Raw genomic sequence first — 16,522 nt, 5'->3', positions numbered from 1 at the left:
AGACGCGACCTGGGGAGGACCCGGAGGAATATTCACGCCACAGCAAGAAGAGAGGCACACAAACTCCAAATATACAGCAGGCGTCAGGGTCGGGATAGAACCAATGCCCTCCTGTATACCAGGCGAGGTAGTTAACATCTCCTAGCCACCGCCCTGACGCGTGTGGCCAGTCACGAGACCATCGGCCTCCCGGTTCATTTCACCCTTCGCCGCAGGTCACGAGCGACGGGGATCCGGTGGCGCGCCGGTCTGGCGAGTCCGTGCCTCCAGCCCAGCGGAGGCCGCTGCTGCTGCCGCCGCCGCCACCGGTGGCGCGGGGCCGGGCACCGCGAGACGTGGCGGTGCGCTCACGGCCTCGCGACGCCGTCCTTCCACGCGGCCCTCGCAGGTCCCGGGCCCGGCGACCCGGGGCCGCCGCCGACGCCACGGTCGCGGCCGTGGGTGGCGGCGGTGCCCCCGGCGAAGCCACCGCGCGCGCCGCCGCCGGCGGAGAGATCCGCGGGGCGGCAGGGACGCGAGCGGGAGCGGTGCCGCCGAGCGACGGAGACGAAGCGGAGATGACGTACCACCCCACCTGGTCGCTCCGGGTCGCGGCGGCGCCGGGCGACCCGTGTCCTGGTCACGTGTAAGGGTGATGAGTCAGCTGATGAGTAGAGTTACTGGTGACGTTATAGGTGTGTGTGTGTTTAACTTCCTTCGCGCCGTACGTAGTCGACCGCGCTAATCGGAGGTGCGGGGGAAGGACAACAAACTAAACACAAAAAGCAGTTCTAAAGAAATGAGTTTTCAATTTAGATTTGAAGTTTTCGTGACTGCAGGGATCCATACTCTTTGGTTCTTTCGGTAAAGTCACGTAGGAATAAAATAAAATAAATTAAATCACGACGTTTCGATTGCAACACAAGCAATCATCGCCAGGTGGGAAAACCACAGCAATATCTTTTTTTGCTGTGGTTTTCCCACCTGATTTAATTAATTTTATTTTCTATCTACGTGACTTTACCGAAATAACCAAATGAGTTTTCAATTTAGATGATTTAAAAGTGGCATAGCTCCCAGTGCTTTTCTAATACCTGAAGGAAGAGCGTTCCAGAGGGCCGCAGAAGCGCATCCGAAAGCGCCACGCGATGCGGTGACCACCGCCGTCTTTGTTCCATGGCGAGCGGCCAAAAGCCGCCGCTGCGAGGATGACGGGCGGAGTTCGCGTGGAGGGTCACGTGATGCGATGGCCGACGGGCAAAGCCGACGGCGTCTCCCCGCCTGGGCACTTTCCCGTCGCGTGCCGTTCCCCTGGGCCAGGTGCAGCGATAGCGACCAGCCTGGCAGCGCACCCGGCGGGGGAGTGGTGGCGCAGGGGTTAGCGCGGTCCGAGTGCGATTACCGGGCTAACGCCGTTGCCGAGTAGGCCCTCGCCGACCCCGCGCCCGGCTCCTCTCCGGCACGCACCGTTCCGTGTCCTGGCCAGGCGTCTGCCAATTTAGCAAAACAATCGCAGGAGTTTGCACCAGTTCCACAGTTTTGTTTTTCCACGGTAGACCACAATTCTTCACAACCTGCTGCGTCACGTGTACAAGTATTCATTTCTGGAAATGTCGCACACCCACGGACTCCCAATTGCACGGATGGATGTCTTTGAATTACTCAACTATTTTTTTATTTTAACAGGTAAGGCCCACTGAGCCTGCACAGTTCGTTTTCAGAAGCGACCTGGCGATCACAAATGATAGCTCAACCAAGTGGCTCGTCATCATCATCATCATGTGTGAGTTTGTTAGTCTCTGTGTGAGTTTATGTATCTGTGAATTTATGTGTCTGTGTGTGAGTCTGTGGGTCTCTGTGTGGGTCCATGGGTATGTGTGTGAGTCTATGCGTCTCTGTGTGAGTTTATGGGTATCTGTGTTCATAGGTATCTGTGTGAGTTTATGGGTCTCTGTGTAAGTTTATGGGTCTCTGTGTGGGACTATGGGTCTCTGTGCGAGTCTAAGTGTGTCTGTGTGAGTTTATGGGTCTAAGTTTTTCAGTTTATTGCTGTTTTTTTCCTGGATTTTTCTGTTTGCGCGTAGTCACTTTAAGATGTTTTCTTGTTCATGTTTTTGTTTGTTGCGGTTGCACCCGATTCAAGAGCCGAATGGCTCACGGGGCTATACCTAATAAACGAAGCTGAAAAACACTGAAAATGTGGAATTTTACAGCAGCCAAATACTCGAAACGCGTGATGTTGATTCTAAATGTGGAGGGAAAAACTGAGAAAAATCCACGCGACCACTCGGAGAGAGACACGCAAACTCCAAACATACAGCAGCAGGCGTCAGGGTGGGGACCGAACCCACGACCTCCTGCATAGCCGGCGAGGGAGATAACATCTTGCCGGTGCCCCATCTGTTCTCGAGTCCGTCGTGGGGAAGACAGGGAGATGAATGGGGGGGGGGGGGTAGATACTGCATGAGCCTGAGCCACAGAACTCACTCAAGTTGTATGTCCCACCCCCCACTACCAGAACCCCCCCCCCCCCAACTAAAAAAACAAAGATCCCCCGTGTAGCCTTAGACTGTAGGGGCAAGTGCTGTAAGCGAGTATCTATGAAGATCGGCAAGGTACACGAAGGGGTGGGTGGCCAGCACCACGCCCGACCGCCTTTGTCTCCCCAGTGGCGATGTTTACACACCGCACCAGGTACGCATTTGAGGCCGAGTCTACCTAGGGGAGACCCAGGACCGGCTCAGACAATCGTCCACCGGTGTTGGCCGTGAGCGGGAATCGAACTCGGGTCGCCGGGTTCGTAGCGCAGCGTAGCGCTCACCGCTGCACCACCGCTCCCCACGACACCCCCCACCCACCCACCCGCACGAGGCAGCACCGCGTGCCCGAGTTTGTCGTGAACTCGCGAGTTTTCTGCCACCCCGCGGAGGACGACGAGCAGCCGTTGCGTGGTGCTGATCACACCCCTCCCCCAACTCCCCTAGGGCGCCGCGCCGGCCTTAATAGGTGCTCGCTAACATCATTTGTCACCACCTCCCCCACGCCAGAAGTCTGTGTCAGCGACTGCGTGTTTTGTTCTTTGCTTGTCGAAGAGAGTTGGCTGCCAGGTTGACCCGGAGCCTGCTGCGTTCCGTCGGGGGGGGGGGCCGAGTGACGGTGGACGCACATCGGCAGGCGGCGTGCCAACGCCGCCGTCAGCGTCTCGCGAGCGTGGCACGAATCGTTTTTAAATGTCACCTACAATTTGTAGTTTCATTTGGTGGCCGAGCGCGGCCTCTTGACCTTTCCCTCGCCAGGTATTCGAGGCATTCTGGGCTGCCCCGACTTCGCGCCAGTTGGAGGCCCGCCACAACTCGCGTGATGAACTGCCGGTCGTTGTAACTGCCCGCCTTTCGTTTTTGTTGTTGTTGTTGTTGTTAAAATCTCGGGCCCGAGTTGACGTCGCTTTAAGCGGAGGCCAAGTGAGTGGAGTCCGACTCAAGTCGGCCGTCCTATGGAAACAAAGCACTGGCACCGCTCCCGCTAAAAAAAAACCACGTAAATATTAAAACACATACATTTTGAACTTGCATAGTGAAGTAATTGTATTTTTTTCATTTGCTGTTCAGCCAGATAATGCGACGAATCGCTAACCTTAAACACCCATTCGTTCATAAAAGTTGAAGGCGGTATAGTACTATAGTAATAGAGCAAGTGCAGAATCACTGAACCGGAATTGATAGCTTGAAAGCATTTAGCGCGGGGCCCTTGAAAGTGCGGGGCCCGTAGCTACTTCATGTGTAGTAGCTACTACACGTGTTGTAGCTACTACACGTGTTGTAGCTACTACACGTGTTGTAGCTACTACACGTGTTGTAGCTACTACACGTGGTGTAGCTACTACACTTGTGCTACTGGGATAATCCGGCACTGCGAACGGCCACAACAAAGTGTTTGGTTTGTTGTGCGGCGAAACGCTCTTTGTGTTCTTGTTCAGAATTTGCGTGGCAGAGAGGGGGAGAGGAGGTGGGGGCAACAACGGGGGGAGTCGTCGCGAATGTTTCTGGCGAATCGAAGGGGGCGGTGGGGGGGGGTTTGTATCGGCGCAGCGCGATCGACCGCGTTGGGAGACAAAAATAAATTGGCATTTGTAGGCGGCATTTTTGTGTGCCTCACTCACCTGTTGTCCCCCCGCTGACGAGCTGTCCTTCGGACACATCGTTTGATTCATATTTGTCCAGGGGTGGGGTGAGGGTGGAGAAAGAGGTGGGTGGGGGCGAAGGGGGGAGGGTAGGCAAGGTAAGGAGGGGTCGGGAGCTTATTGGCGTGATACATGGACTGGTGATGATGTGTGGGAGTTCCCAGTTGGTATTGTGGCTTCACCGCGTGAGAGCCCAGAGATACATCTCATCCATGGGGGACCCCCCCCCCTTCTCATACATGGGGGACTCCCCCCCCCTCTCATCCATGGGGGACCCCCCCTTCTCATCCATGGGGGACCCCCACCCTCTCATCTATGGGGGACCCCCCCTTCTCATACATGGGGGACCGCCACCCTCTCATCTATGGGGGACCCCCCCTTCTCATCTATGGGGGACCCCCACCCTTTCATCTATGAGGGACCCCCCCCCTCTCATCCATGGGGGACCCCCACCCTCATCCATGGGGGACCCCCCCTCTCATCCATGGGGGACCCCCACCCTCTCATCTATGGGGGACCCCCCCCCCCTCTGATCCATGGGGGACCCCCACCCTCTCATCAATGGGGGACCCCCACCCTCTCATCCATGGGGACCCCCCCCTCATCCATGGGGGACCCCCCCCTCTCATCCATGGGGGACCCCCCCCCTCTCATCCATGGGGGACCCCCCCCCGCTTTGCCAGTGTCTAAAATTACGAACAAAAACAAGAATGGTTTGTACCCTTTCCTGGCGATAAAGCAGGTGGTGTGTTAAGACGTTCAAACACCAAACAGAAACATTTTGCAAGGAATCAAGTCTGCAGTAACCCACACACGTACTTGTGGTGAACATGCAAATAAACATGCTCTGTTAATGCGTAGGCTTTCAGGACCAATATCCATATTAGGGGTTTTTTTTGGTGAGATCACGTAAATATAGCTAACCCCCAAAAAAACTATTATGGATGCTCTGTATTCTTGGGTCTTTCGGTAAAGCCACGTAGATAGATCAAATAATACAAATATAATTATGCTATTATTTTTATTATTTTTTTAACACCTACTAAAATAAGAAAAATAATAAACATGTTTTGTTATTATATATTCTTGGTTCTTTCGGTAAAGTCAAGAACCAAGAATATGAATTCCTGCAGTCACGAAAGCTTTAAGTCATGGATGCTTTGATTATATAAGCATTGTCTCGATTCCTGCAAAATGTTTCTGTTTGGTGTTTGACCATCTTACCACCTCCTGTTTTACTGTCACAAAAGGTAAAAAAAAACCTATTCTGATTTTTACCCTTTGGTTATTTCGGTAAAGTCACGTAGAAATAAAATAAAATAAATAATAGAGTACGACGTTTCGATTGCAACACAAGCGACCGTCATCAGGTAGAACTACATTTGAGAGAGACACAAAACACAGACGCGGAGACACACAGGCAGACACACAAGCAGAGAGAGACACACAACATAGACACACAGAGAGACACACAAGCAGAGAGAGACACACACAACATAGACACACAGACAGACACACAAGCAGAGAGAGACACACAACATAGACGCACAGAGAGACACACAAGCAGAGAGACACACAACATAGACACACAGACAGACACACAAGCAGAGAGAGACACAACATAGACGCACAGAGAGACACGCAAGCAGAGAGAGAGACACACAACATAGACACACAGACAGACACACAAGCAGAGAGAGACACACAACATAGACGCACAGAGAGACACACAAGCAGAGAGACACACAACATAGACACACAGATAGACACACAAGCAGAGAGAGACACACAACATAGACATACAAGCAGAGAGAGACACACAACATAGACATACAAGCAGAGAGAGACACACAACATAGACACAGACAGACACAAGCAGAGAGAGACACACAACATAGACACACAGATAGACACACAACATAGACACAGACAGACACAAGCAGAGAGAGACACACAACATAGACACACAGATAGACACACAAGCAGAGAGAGAGACACACAAGCAGAGAGAGAGACACAACATAGACACACAGACAGACGCACAAGCAGAGAGACACACACCATAGACACACAAGCAGAGAGAGACACACAACATAGACACACAGATAGACACACAAGCAGAGACACACAACATAGACACACAGACAGACACACAAGCAGAGAGACACAACATAGACACACAGATAGACACACAAGCAGAGAGAGAGAATGTGAAACTCGCGAGCTGTAGGAAACATTAAACAGCCTATCGGGTGAGCATTGCCCCAAATAATGTACTTGCTTCATCTCCATAATATAGGGGGGGGGGGGGAGGTTTGGTTTGGTTCGGTTAGATCGCGTAAATATTAATGTGTCGTTAAACCCGCCACCACCCGACACAGCCAATTAGTTAAGGGTTGTCACGTAAATGGAACGTGCCAATTCGTTACTAGTACAGCACACCCGTGTGTTGGAGAGTAAAGCCACAATGTTTACAATCTGAGTACGACGTTTCACCAGTAATTACAACCAGCATCATCAGGCGGACAGCCAGATCTGTGGATAAATCCTCCTGTTTCGTTCCTTAAATAGAGGGGTAGATGGTGCTGACATCACCTGTGAGCACTTCTTGAGTGACGTGAGATGGGGGGGGAGGATTAATGAATGACAATAGGTTTACAATGCCGGTTAGGTTATTTATATGGCAATCAACGCACAATTTGCACGCGTATATTATACAGCCTAAGTACGTGACGTCTCGGCAGTGATTACAACATCAGGCGGACAGCAATATCCGAGGGGTAGATGTGATGACATCACTTGTGAGCACTTCTTGAGCGAATTGTTGGGGTGTGTTTGTGTGTTGGGGGGGGGGGGAGATTAATGAATGCATATGAATGACAGTGGCTTTTCAGGAATTTTTTTTAAACAAAAACTCATCTGAGAAGTGCTCAGTGAAGCGCAGAGGAGAGAGAGGCCCTGTTCGGAATAACACCGAGGGAGAGACACAACAACAACAACAACAACACAACCACGGGGGGTTGGGAACGCTGGGAACGCCGATGACGAAGACTCGTGGAAGTCTTTGTTTTCTCTCTCTTATGAAGCCTTCTGGGTTGCCCGTGCTCACAACCAGCCCCCCTCTGCCCCCCCCCTCCCCCCGTCACGCGTGAGGTATGAGGAGGTCTGCCCGGATTTATCGCCTCTGGGCAGGGTTGGGTGCCCAGAGATCTGCGACTGCATTCGTCCAACCGGTTCCCGGCAATTATCCCCAAATAAAACAACTCGCGTCTCTAGCACGTTGACGCATCATTCCTCACCATGCACATTCCCTCGTTCCCCTGTCACGCTCATCGGCCATGATCAATCTACTGCTTGATGAAGACCCCCCCCCTCCCCAAGCCTCGCCCTCCCCAAGCCTCGCCCTCCCCGCCTGCCCCTCCCTCTCCCCGCCTGCCCCTCGCCCTCCCCGCCTCCCTCTCCCCGCCTGCCCCTCGCTCTCCCCGCCTCTCACCAACCAGCAGCGGCTGCGTGAGCGGAGCGAGCGACTTTTCAGTCTTCAGTCGCTCGCTGACGGCTCGAAGTGGAGCGCGCTCATTGCGACTTTCGGCGCCCCATTCAACGTCCACTTCTGTTACAGCCCTTGCGGACCGGGTGGGTGGAAATTCCACATTCCTATGGCGAGCCCGGAGAATCTGTGGCCAGCAATAGCGATTTCAACGACTTCTTCCCGCACGGCCGTGGATTTATAATTCATCATCACCAAGACCACCACCGCCCCACCACGCAAGACGAAGGGACTTTAACGTCAAATGATGATGGAGATGAAAAGGTTGCGACCGTGGTCGACGATGGGGACGGTGATGGTGGCGATGACGACGATGGTGATGGTGATCCCGTCGCTGGCGACTCGGACACTCGACACGTGCAGCAGGAATTGCTCGCAACAGGTGAGTGCGCGTTCATAACGCAACAGGGGCCATCAAAGACCAAAGTTACCTTAGAGTGCCAGGGGTCTGGCCCTGCCAAGGCAACCGCAGGCGGGACTCGAAATTCAACAAATCTAGGAGCAAACCTGGAAAAGCAGTTGCGAGTAGCAGCATCGTCAATACCAGCTAACATCATCAATACCAGCTAACATCATCAATACCAGCTAACAACATCAATACCAGCTAACAACATCAATACCAGCTAACAACATCAATACCAGCTAACAACATCAATACCAGCTAACATCATCAATAGCAGCTAACATCATCAATACCAGCTAACATCATCAATACCAGCTAACATCATCAATACCAGCTAACAACATCAATACCAGCTAACATCATCAATTCCAGCTAACAACATCAATACCAGCTAACATCATCAACACCAGCTAACATCATCGATACCAGCTAACATCATTGATACCAGCTAACATCATCAATACCAGCTAACAAAATCAATACCAGCTAACATCATCAACACCAGCTAACATCATCGATACCAGCTAACATCATCAATACCAGCTAACAACATCAATACCAGCTAACATCAACACCCGCTAACATCATCGATACCAGCTAACATCATCAATACCAGCTAACAACATCAATACCAGCTAACATCAACACCAGCTAACATCATCGATACCAGCTAACATCATCAATACCAGCTAACAACATCAATACCAGCTAACATCATCAACACCAGCTAACATCATCGATACCAGCTAACATCATCAATACCAGCTAACAACATCAATACCAGCTAACATCATCAACACCAGCTAACATCATCGATACCAGCTAACATCATCGATACCAGCTAACATCATCAATACCAGCTAACAAAATCAATACCAGCTAACATCATCAACACCAGCTAACATCATCGATACCAGCTAACATCATCAATACCAGCTAACAACATCAATACCAGCTAACATCAACACCCGCTAACATCATCGATACCAGCTAACATCATCAATACCAGCTAACAACATCAATACCAGCTAACATCAACACCAGCTAACATCATCGATACCAGCTAACATCATCAATACCAGCTAACAACATCAATACCAGCTAACATCATCGATACCAGCTAACATCATCAATACCAGCTAACAACATCAATACCAGCTAACATCATCAACACCAGCTAACATCATCAACACCAGCTAACATCATCAATACCAGCTAACAACATCAATACCAGCTAACATCATCGATACCAGCTAACATCATCGATACCAGCTAACATCATCGATACCAGCTAACATCATCGACACCAGCTAACATCATCGATACCAGCTAACATCATCGATACCAGCTAACAACATCAATACCAGCTAACATCATCAATACCAGCTAACATCATCGATACCAGCTAACATCATCGATACCAGCTAACATCATCGACACCAGCTAACATCATCGATACCAGCTAACATCATCGATACCAGCTAACAACATCAATACCAGCTAACATCATCAATACCAGTTAACAACATCAATACCAGTTAACAACATCAATACCAGTTAACAACATCAATACCAGCTATCATCAATACCAGCTAACATCAATACCAGCTAACATCAATACCAGCTAACATCATCAATACCAGCTAACATCATCGATACCAGCTAACAACAATACCATTTTGATTTAAAGCTTTCATGACTGCAAGGATTCATATTCTTGGTTCTTTCGGTAAAGATACGTAGAAGGGAAACAATAAAATAAAAAAACAAGAATATAACATCAATACCAGCTAACATCATCAATACCAGCTAACATCATCAATACCAGCTAACATCATCACTACGCCTCACCAAAGAGAAGCAGTTCCAGCCATCATCGCATTAGCGGCGAGTTAATGAAATGTTTGACCAAACATAACGGCCTAATTTTTAAGTTGATCATTTTGTATGGCCCGCGAATAATGTTATATAAATATACAAATGGCCCTTGGCAGAAAAAAGGTTCCCAACCCCTGATAGCTTAGACAGACTGCAGGGGCAAGTGCTTGTTAGCGAGCACCTCCGTGAACGCCGCCACGGCCGGGGTCCGTTGTCTTCCGAGTTGGAGACGTTTTTGTTTTGTTTTACACATCGCGTCCAGGCACTCATTCGAGGCCGAGTCGACCTAGGGGCTGAGTTCGCGAGCGGGAATTTGAAACTCGGGTGACGCCGGGTTCGTAGCGCAGCGCGCAAGCCGCCGCAACCGCCGCTCCGATTAGTAACGAAGACAAAGATCCCCCGTGTAGCCTTAACAGACTGCAGGGGCAAGTGCTGTTAGCGAGCAACCTATGAAAGCCGGAACGGTACACGAGGGGGAGGGGGGGGGGTGGCCAACACCACGCCCGACCGCCTTTGTCTCCCCAGTGGCGATGTTTACACATCGCACCGGGTACTCATTTGAGGCTGAGTCGACCTAGGGGAGGCCTAGGACAGGTTCAGACAATCGTCCACCGGTGTTGGCCGTGAGCGTGAGTCGAACTCGGGTCGCCGGGTGCTTAGCGCAGCACGCTAACCGCTACACCACCGCTCCCCAATGAGTGACACACGTCCATACAACGACAACACATAACACGCGTGTCGCCTTCAAGTGCTGTTCGCGCGCACCTATGAAGGTCGTTACGGCACACGAGAGAGTTGGGTGGCCAACGAGACCACGCCCGGCCGCCTTTGTCTCCCCAGTTCTCATGTTCAGTGTGTGTGTGTGTTAAACACATCGCACCTACACGTTGGTTCAAATCCAGCGGTCGGCGACAAAGATAAGGAGAATAGCAATTTCGATCATTGTTTTTTTTATCCTTTTATCTGGCAACAAAACTGACACCTTTCTTACAAGGAGTCATGTTTGCATTAACCACAATACCTGCGGTCGGAATGCAAACAAAAAACAGCACTCTGATAATGTATGCGCCTTTTGGCGTCATCTGGTCCAACACCAATGTGAGACTAGGCTCTAAGGAAAGCTGTCTCGGGTGTGGACCAATCAATTTCAAGGACAGTGCCAATACATTATCAGAGTTATTTTTTTTGCTTGCATTCCGACCGTAGGTGTCAGTTTTGTTGCCAGATAAAAGGGTAAAACAATTATCATATGTTGCTACTGGCAAAGGAGGTTCCAATGGTGGAATAGCAATTTCCTTTGCCGAATTCGGCAAAACGCTCACGATGTCTCAAGAGTCGCCGTGCACCGCATGGTGAACTCGAGACGGCGGGTCCTTAGTAGATGACGTCACGAAGCAGTTCCTTAATGAGCCGTCCATGGTATACTGGACCCTCATGGTAAACTGGACTTCCATGGTAAACTGGACTCGCATGGCAAACTGGACTCGCATGGTAAACTGGACTTCCGTGGTAAACTGGACTCGCAAGGCAAACTGGACTTCCGTGGTAAACTGGACTTCCATGGTAAACTGGACTCCCATAGTAAACTGGACTCGCATGGCAAACTGGACTTCCGTGGTAAACTGGACTCGCATGGCAAACTGGATTCGCATGGTAAACTGAACTCACATGGTAAACTGGACTCGCATGGCAAACTGGACTTGCATGGCAAACTGGACTTCCGTGGTAAACTGGACTTCCACGGTAAACTGGACTCGCATGGCAAACTGGACTTCCATGGTAAACTGGACTTCCGTGGTAAACTGGACTTCCGTGGTAAACTGGACTTCCAAGGCAAACTGGACTTCCGTGGTAAACTGGACTCGCAAGGCAAACTGGACTTCCATGGTAAACTGGACTTCCATGGTAAACTGGACTTCCACGGTAAACTGGACTCGCAAGGCAAACTGGACTTCCGTGGAAAACTGGACTCCCATAGTAAGCCGGACTCCGATGTTAAACTGGACTCGCATGGTAATGGGTCGGCAACCAAAATAACAAGCAGAGACATTTTTTTTCGAATTCGGTAACCCCCCCCATCCCCCGCAACATTTCAAGAGCCAGATCCGTAAAGAGCCACCGCACGCGGCTCCCGGAGCCGCAGGTTGCCGACCCCTGACCCCCCCGTGACTGATATCACCCGCAACTAACGCGAGCCGTGGCAGGGACTCGAACTCGGGTCCGCCGTGGTTCAGTAGGGCACCCTACCTCGCCTACTCTGCGGGCATTGCTGGGAATTCCAATGGACGTGTCTGCATTGCCCATTAATCACCGTTGTCTTCTTTCTGCCTTGTGTCTCAGGGTCTCGCCTGCACTGTGGTCAAAGGTGAGTTGGTCCACGGCCATATCGTTTGGGAGTCTTGAATGCGTTGACAAAAAAATTAACGTGGACATTGTAATCGGATTGGCGGACGAAGGCAGGTAACGGGTAATCCCTGGTAACCACCCTGAGGATCGCCACGGTGGCTAGGAGATGTTAACTACCTCGCCTGGTACGCAGGAGGTCGTGGCTTCGAGCCCGACCCTGACGCCTTCTGTATATTCGTAGTTTGCGTGTCTCTCTCTCTCATCATCATCACGGTGGCTAGGAGATGTTAACTACCTCGCCTGGTATGCAGCAGGTCGTGGCTTCGATCCCGACCCTGATGCCTTCTGTATATTCGGAGTTTGCGTGTCTCTCTCTCCACGTGGTCGCGTGGATTTTTATCTGGTTCCTCCGGTTTTTCCCCTCCTCATTTATCATCAACGTCACGCGTTTCGAGTATTTGGGAACTTTAAATATGCCACGTGATGATGATGGTAAGCCATCTCGTTGAGCAAACATTCAACCGTGTTTCTGGGTGGTTCACGTTCGGCACTGAAGGGCTTCTTGCTGTTGTAACTTGCTCACTGATGTTGTGACTCGCTCACCCGCCTATACTGGACATCTGTGTGAAAAAACAGAGCTTCATAGCTCATCGCATTCTTCCCGCAGTCTCAATAAAGATTCTGATTCTGATGGGCCCTGGTGGCTCAGACGAGCTCTGAAAAATTACGATTGTCGGACCGCATGGATCCGGGTGGGACTGTGTGGGTTTGGGATTGTGATGGATCGACCCCGATGTCCCCCACGTGTCCCCCTGCGTGTCCCCCCCCCCCCCCCGCGTGCCCCCCTTGTATGTCCCCCTTGTATATCCCCCTCGTGTCCCCCGTGTGTCCCTCATGCAGGCTGCGAGTCTCTTCTGGGAGGCGACCTTCTGCCCTCGGTCCCACAGAATCTGCACTTGGCCACCGTGCCCTCGGCCAACGGGAAAGCGCTGGTGCTGAGAGTCGCTTGGAGCCTGCCCGTGGATGGTGAAGCCACGTCGTCATCGTCGTCATCGTCATGATTGTCGTCATCGTCGTATTCGTCATTATTGTCGTCATCGTCATTATTGTCGTCATCGTCGTCATTGTCGTCATGATTGTTGTCATCGTCGTCATCATCGTCATCATTGTCGTCATCGTCATCATTGTTGTCATCATTGTCGTCGTTAGCATCATCAGCAGCAGCAGCAGCAGCGTTATCAGCGCCATTATCAGCATCATTGCCATTTAAATTTTCAGCATCAGCGTCATCAAAGTTCCCATCATCATCAGTGTCGTAATCATGATTAGAGTCATCGTCAGCTTTGTCATCATCAGCAGCAGCGGCATCAACGTCATCATCATCATCAGTCATTGGCGTGACCATCTTCGTACGTATCATCATCAGCATCATCAGTCATCACCATAACCATTGTCAGCATCCTAACTGCTCCCTGTTCCTCATGGCATCGCCACAAAGGCTACTAACTCGTGTGTCTCCTGTCCCCGTGTCTCCCATTCCCCTGTCTCCCACCCATGTCCCCGTGTCTCCCACTCCCGTGTCTCCCACCCATGTCCCCGTGTCTCCCACTCCCGTGTCTCCCACTCCCGTGTCTCCCACCCATGTCCCCGTGTCTCCCACCCATGTCCCCGTGTCTCCCACTCCCGTGTCTCCCACCCATGTCCCCGTGTCTCCCACTCCCGTGTCTCCCACCCATGTCCCCGTGTCTCCCACTCCCGTGTCTCCCACTCCCGTGTCTCCCACCCATGTCCCCGTGTCTCCCACCCATGTCCCCGTGTCTCCCACTCCCGTGTCTCCCACCCATGTCCCCGTGTCTCCCACTCCCGTGTCTCCCACTCCCGTGTCTCCCACCCATGTCCCCGTGTCTCCCACTCCCGTGTCTCCCACCCATGTCCCGTGTTTCCCATTCTCGTGTCCCCCACTCCTTTGTCTCGCTATTCCATCCCCACGTCTCCTGCCCCCGTGTCGCTTGTCCTTTCTTCCTGCACATGTCCCCGTGTGTCTCCTGTCCCCGTGTGTCCCCTGTCACTGTGTGTCCTCCTGCGTCCCTGTGTCTCCCCGCGTGTCCCGGTATGTCCCCTTGTGTCCGGTGTGTTCCCGTGTGTCCCCGTGTGTCTCTGTGTCTCCGCGCGTGCCCCCGTGCGTGCCCCCGTGCGTGCCCCCGTGCGTGCCCCCGTGCGTGCCCACGTGTCCCCCCGTGCATGCCGAGTAGCGAGTGTTCGCAGCGTGACGGGCTTCTGCGTGAAGGTGAAGGTCCGCGACCGGCACGAGAGCGTCTCCCTCCACTTCCCGAGACCCCCCGCGGAGCAGCGCGACCCGCAGGGACGGCCGGTGAGCACGGAGGGGGGGGGGGGGGGGCATGGGAAGGGGAGGGGTGGGGGAACGAGGAGGGGGGGGGCGGCGGGGGAAGGGGGGGGATACAGGGGGGACGCAGGCGCTAGGGCAGCGATTGCACGCTGCACCCCCAGGGGGTGAGAGATGCCCTTTCTGGGGGTGTGAGACATGGCCACATTTATTTTTCGAAGGTAAATCATCGGCGACACAAATTAAGCACGGGCACGTAAGTTACAACTTACTTTCTTTCATCAAACCCTCTATGTATTTGTTAACATTGTGCAAGGCTGCAGTAAATGTTAAGAACCGCTAAGAGCTGTAAGTGAGCACCTATTAAGGCCAAACCAATTCACGACGGGGTAGTGAAGCCAGCACCATGCCTGGCCATCTTTCTCTCCGCCAGTGTGGTTTTAGGTAGGGGCGGTCCTGCACGGGCTCCATACTTTGTCCGTTTGCTACAGCAGAGGTGTAGAGAATTTCAACAGGACCTGGCCAAGGCCTAGGATACGATGAATAGGCCAGTGCTGTGGGTTGTTCTTCGTGCTTTCTGGGTCCCTGATTCTGATCACAATCATTAAGGACCTTCACCATGGTGGGCAGGCCCGGGTAAATCTGCGTAGCCGGGAGTCGGAGTCACTCCCTGTTCACGGTCGAGTGCGACAGGGACGTTCTCTGGCTCCTCCACTATTTAACATCGTCTTTGATTGACGTAGTTTGATCAACTGTCCATGACTACTGGAGAAATTTCCGTCTGCTAAGGATACAATGGGAGGCTGATAGATGCGGTCCAAGAATGGCTTCCTACTGTTCAGCCACATGATGTGATGTGGATGACCTGGTAACTACTGCTCACTCTGAGAAGGAGCTCGAGATGCCACCCTCACTATCACAGTGATCCCTTGGATGACAGGAACAGTGCCCACTGCCCACCCCAAAGCCATCGATCCCAGGTGTAGCCTTCGTAGACTGGGGGGGAAAGTGCTGCTCATGAGTACCTATGAAGGCCGGCATGGCACGCAAGGGCATGCGTGGCCAGCACCACGCCCGGCCGCCTTTGTCTCCCCCAGTGGCGATGTTAACTGCAGACTGCACCAGGTACTCATTTGATGCTAAGTCGACCTCGGGGAGGCCCAGGACCGGTTCAGTTTAGCGTCACCGGTGTTAGCCGTGAGCGAGCATCGAACTCAGGTCGCCGGGTTCGTAGCACCTCGGATTAGCACGGTCGGGTACGTACGGTGCGAAAGAAGTTCAACATACACACGCACATACGAAGCGCAGCGCAGCACGCTAACCGCTACACTACCGCTATCAATACGCACGTACATGCACACACGCACGCCGTCTGCGCCGGGACGGTCTCCGTTGAGTTGCCCACGTCTCCGTGCCCCCTTGTATTGCCCGTCGTGTCACAGTGGAGCTTCACGTACTCGTGTTTCTCCGTGAGCCCCGGGGAATTTGTGTACGTGAGCGTCCACAGCCAGCCGTACGTGGAGAGCGCCAGCGCCAACTACACCGTGCCAGGTACGCTCGCCACCACACAGCCTCGCTAGCGCACCCCCCCTCCCTCCCGCCATTGTGCCGGGAACACGCATGGGCAGAGATTGTACGCGGAATCAGACTCACGGCTGTGTCAGACTCAAGGCTGTGTCAGACTCAAGGCTGGATCAGACTCAAGGCTGGGTCAGACTCAAGGCTGGATCAGACTCAAGGCTGGGTCAGACTCACGGCTGTATCAGACTCACGGCTGTGTCAGACTCAAGGCTGGGTCAGACTCACGGCTGGGTCAGACTCACGGCTGTGTCAGACTCAAGGCTG

General features: G+C 52.4%; 2 protein-coding genes across 2 annotated transcripts in view; both read left to right on the top strand.

Annotated features, from left to right (window-relative positions):
* LOC116952741 (voltage-dependent L-type calcium channel subunit alpha-1D-like) overlaps nt 1–2,202 on the top strand; it is a 71,486-nt gene extending 69,284 nt beyond the window's left edge. The window contains 1 exon segment of the mRNA XM_076074508.1: nt 216–2,202. Coding sequence (XP_075930623.1) covers nt 216–629 — 414 coding nt within the window. The 3' untranslated portion in view covers nt 630–2,202.
* A 4,964-nt stretch (nt 2,203–7,166) lies between these two features.
* Nucleotides 7,167–16,522, top strand: part of LOC116952749 (interleukin-17 receptor A-like) — a 28,610-nt gene continuing 19,254 nt past the window's right edge. Inside the window, exons 1-5 of the mRNA XM_032972358.2 lie at nt 7,167–8,088; nt 12,328–12,352; nt 13,234–13,359; nt 14,586–14,704; nt 16,120–16,228. Of these exons, the coding sequence (XP_032828249.2) occupies nt 7,951–8,088; nt 12,328–12,352; nt 13,234–13,359; nt 14,586–14,704; nt 16,120–16,228 (517 nt within the window). The 5' untranslated portion in view covers nt 7,167–7,950. The remainder of the gene's footprint in view (nt 8,089–12,327; nt 12,353–13,233; nt 13,360–14,585; nt 14,705–16,119; nt 16,229–16,522) is intronic.

Source organism: Petromyzon marinus, chromosome 48, assembly GCF_048934315.1.
Source record: "Petromyzon marinus isolate PM22_M1 ecotype Great Lakes invasive population chromosome 48, UKy_Petmar_22M1.pri1.0, whole genome shotgun sequence".
NCBI lineage: Eukaryota > Metazoa > Chordata > Hyperoartia > Petromyzontiformes > Petromyzontidae > Petromyzon > Petromyzon marinus.
This window is presented reverse-complemented; position numbering and strand designations above follow the sequence as displayed.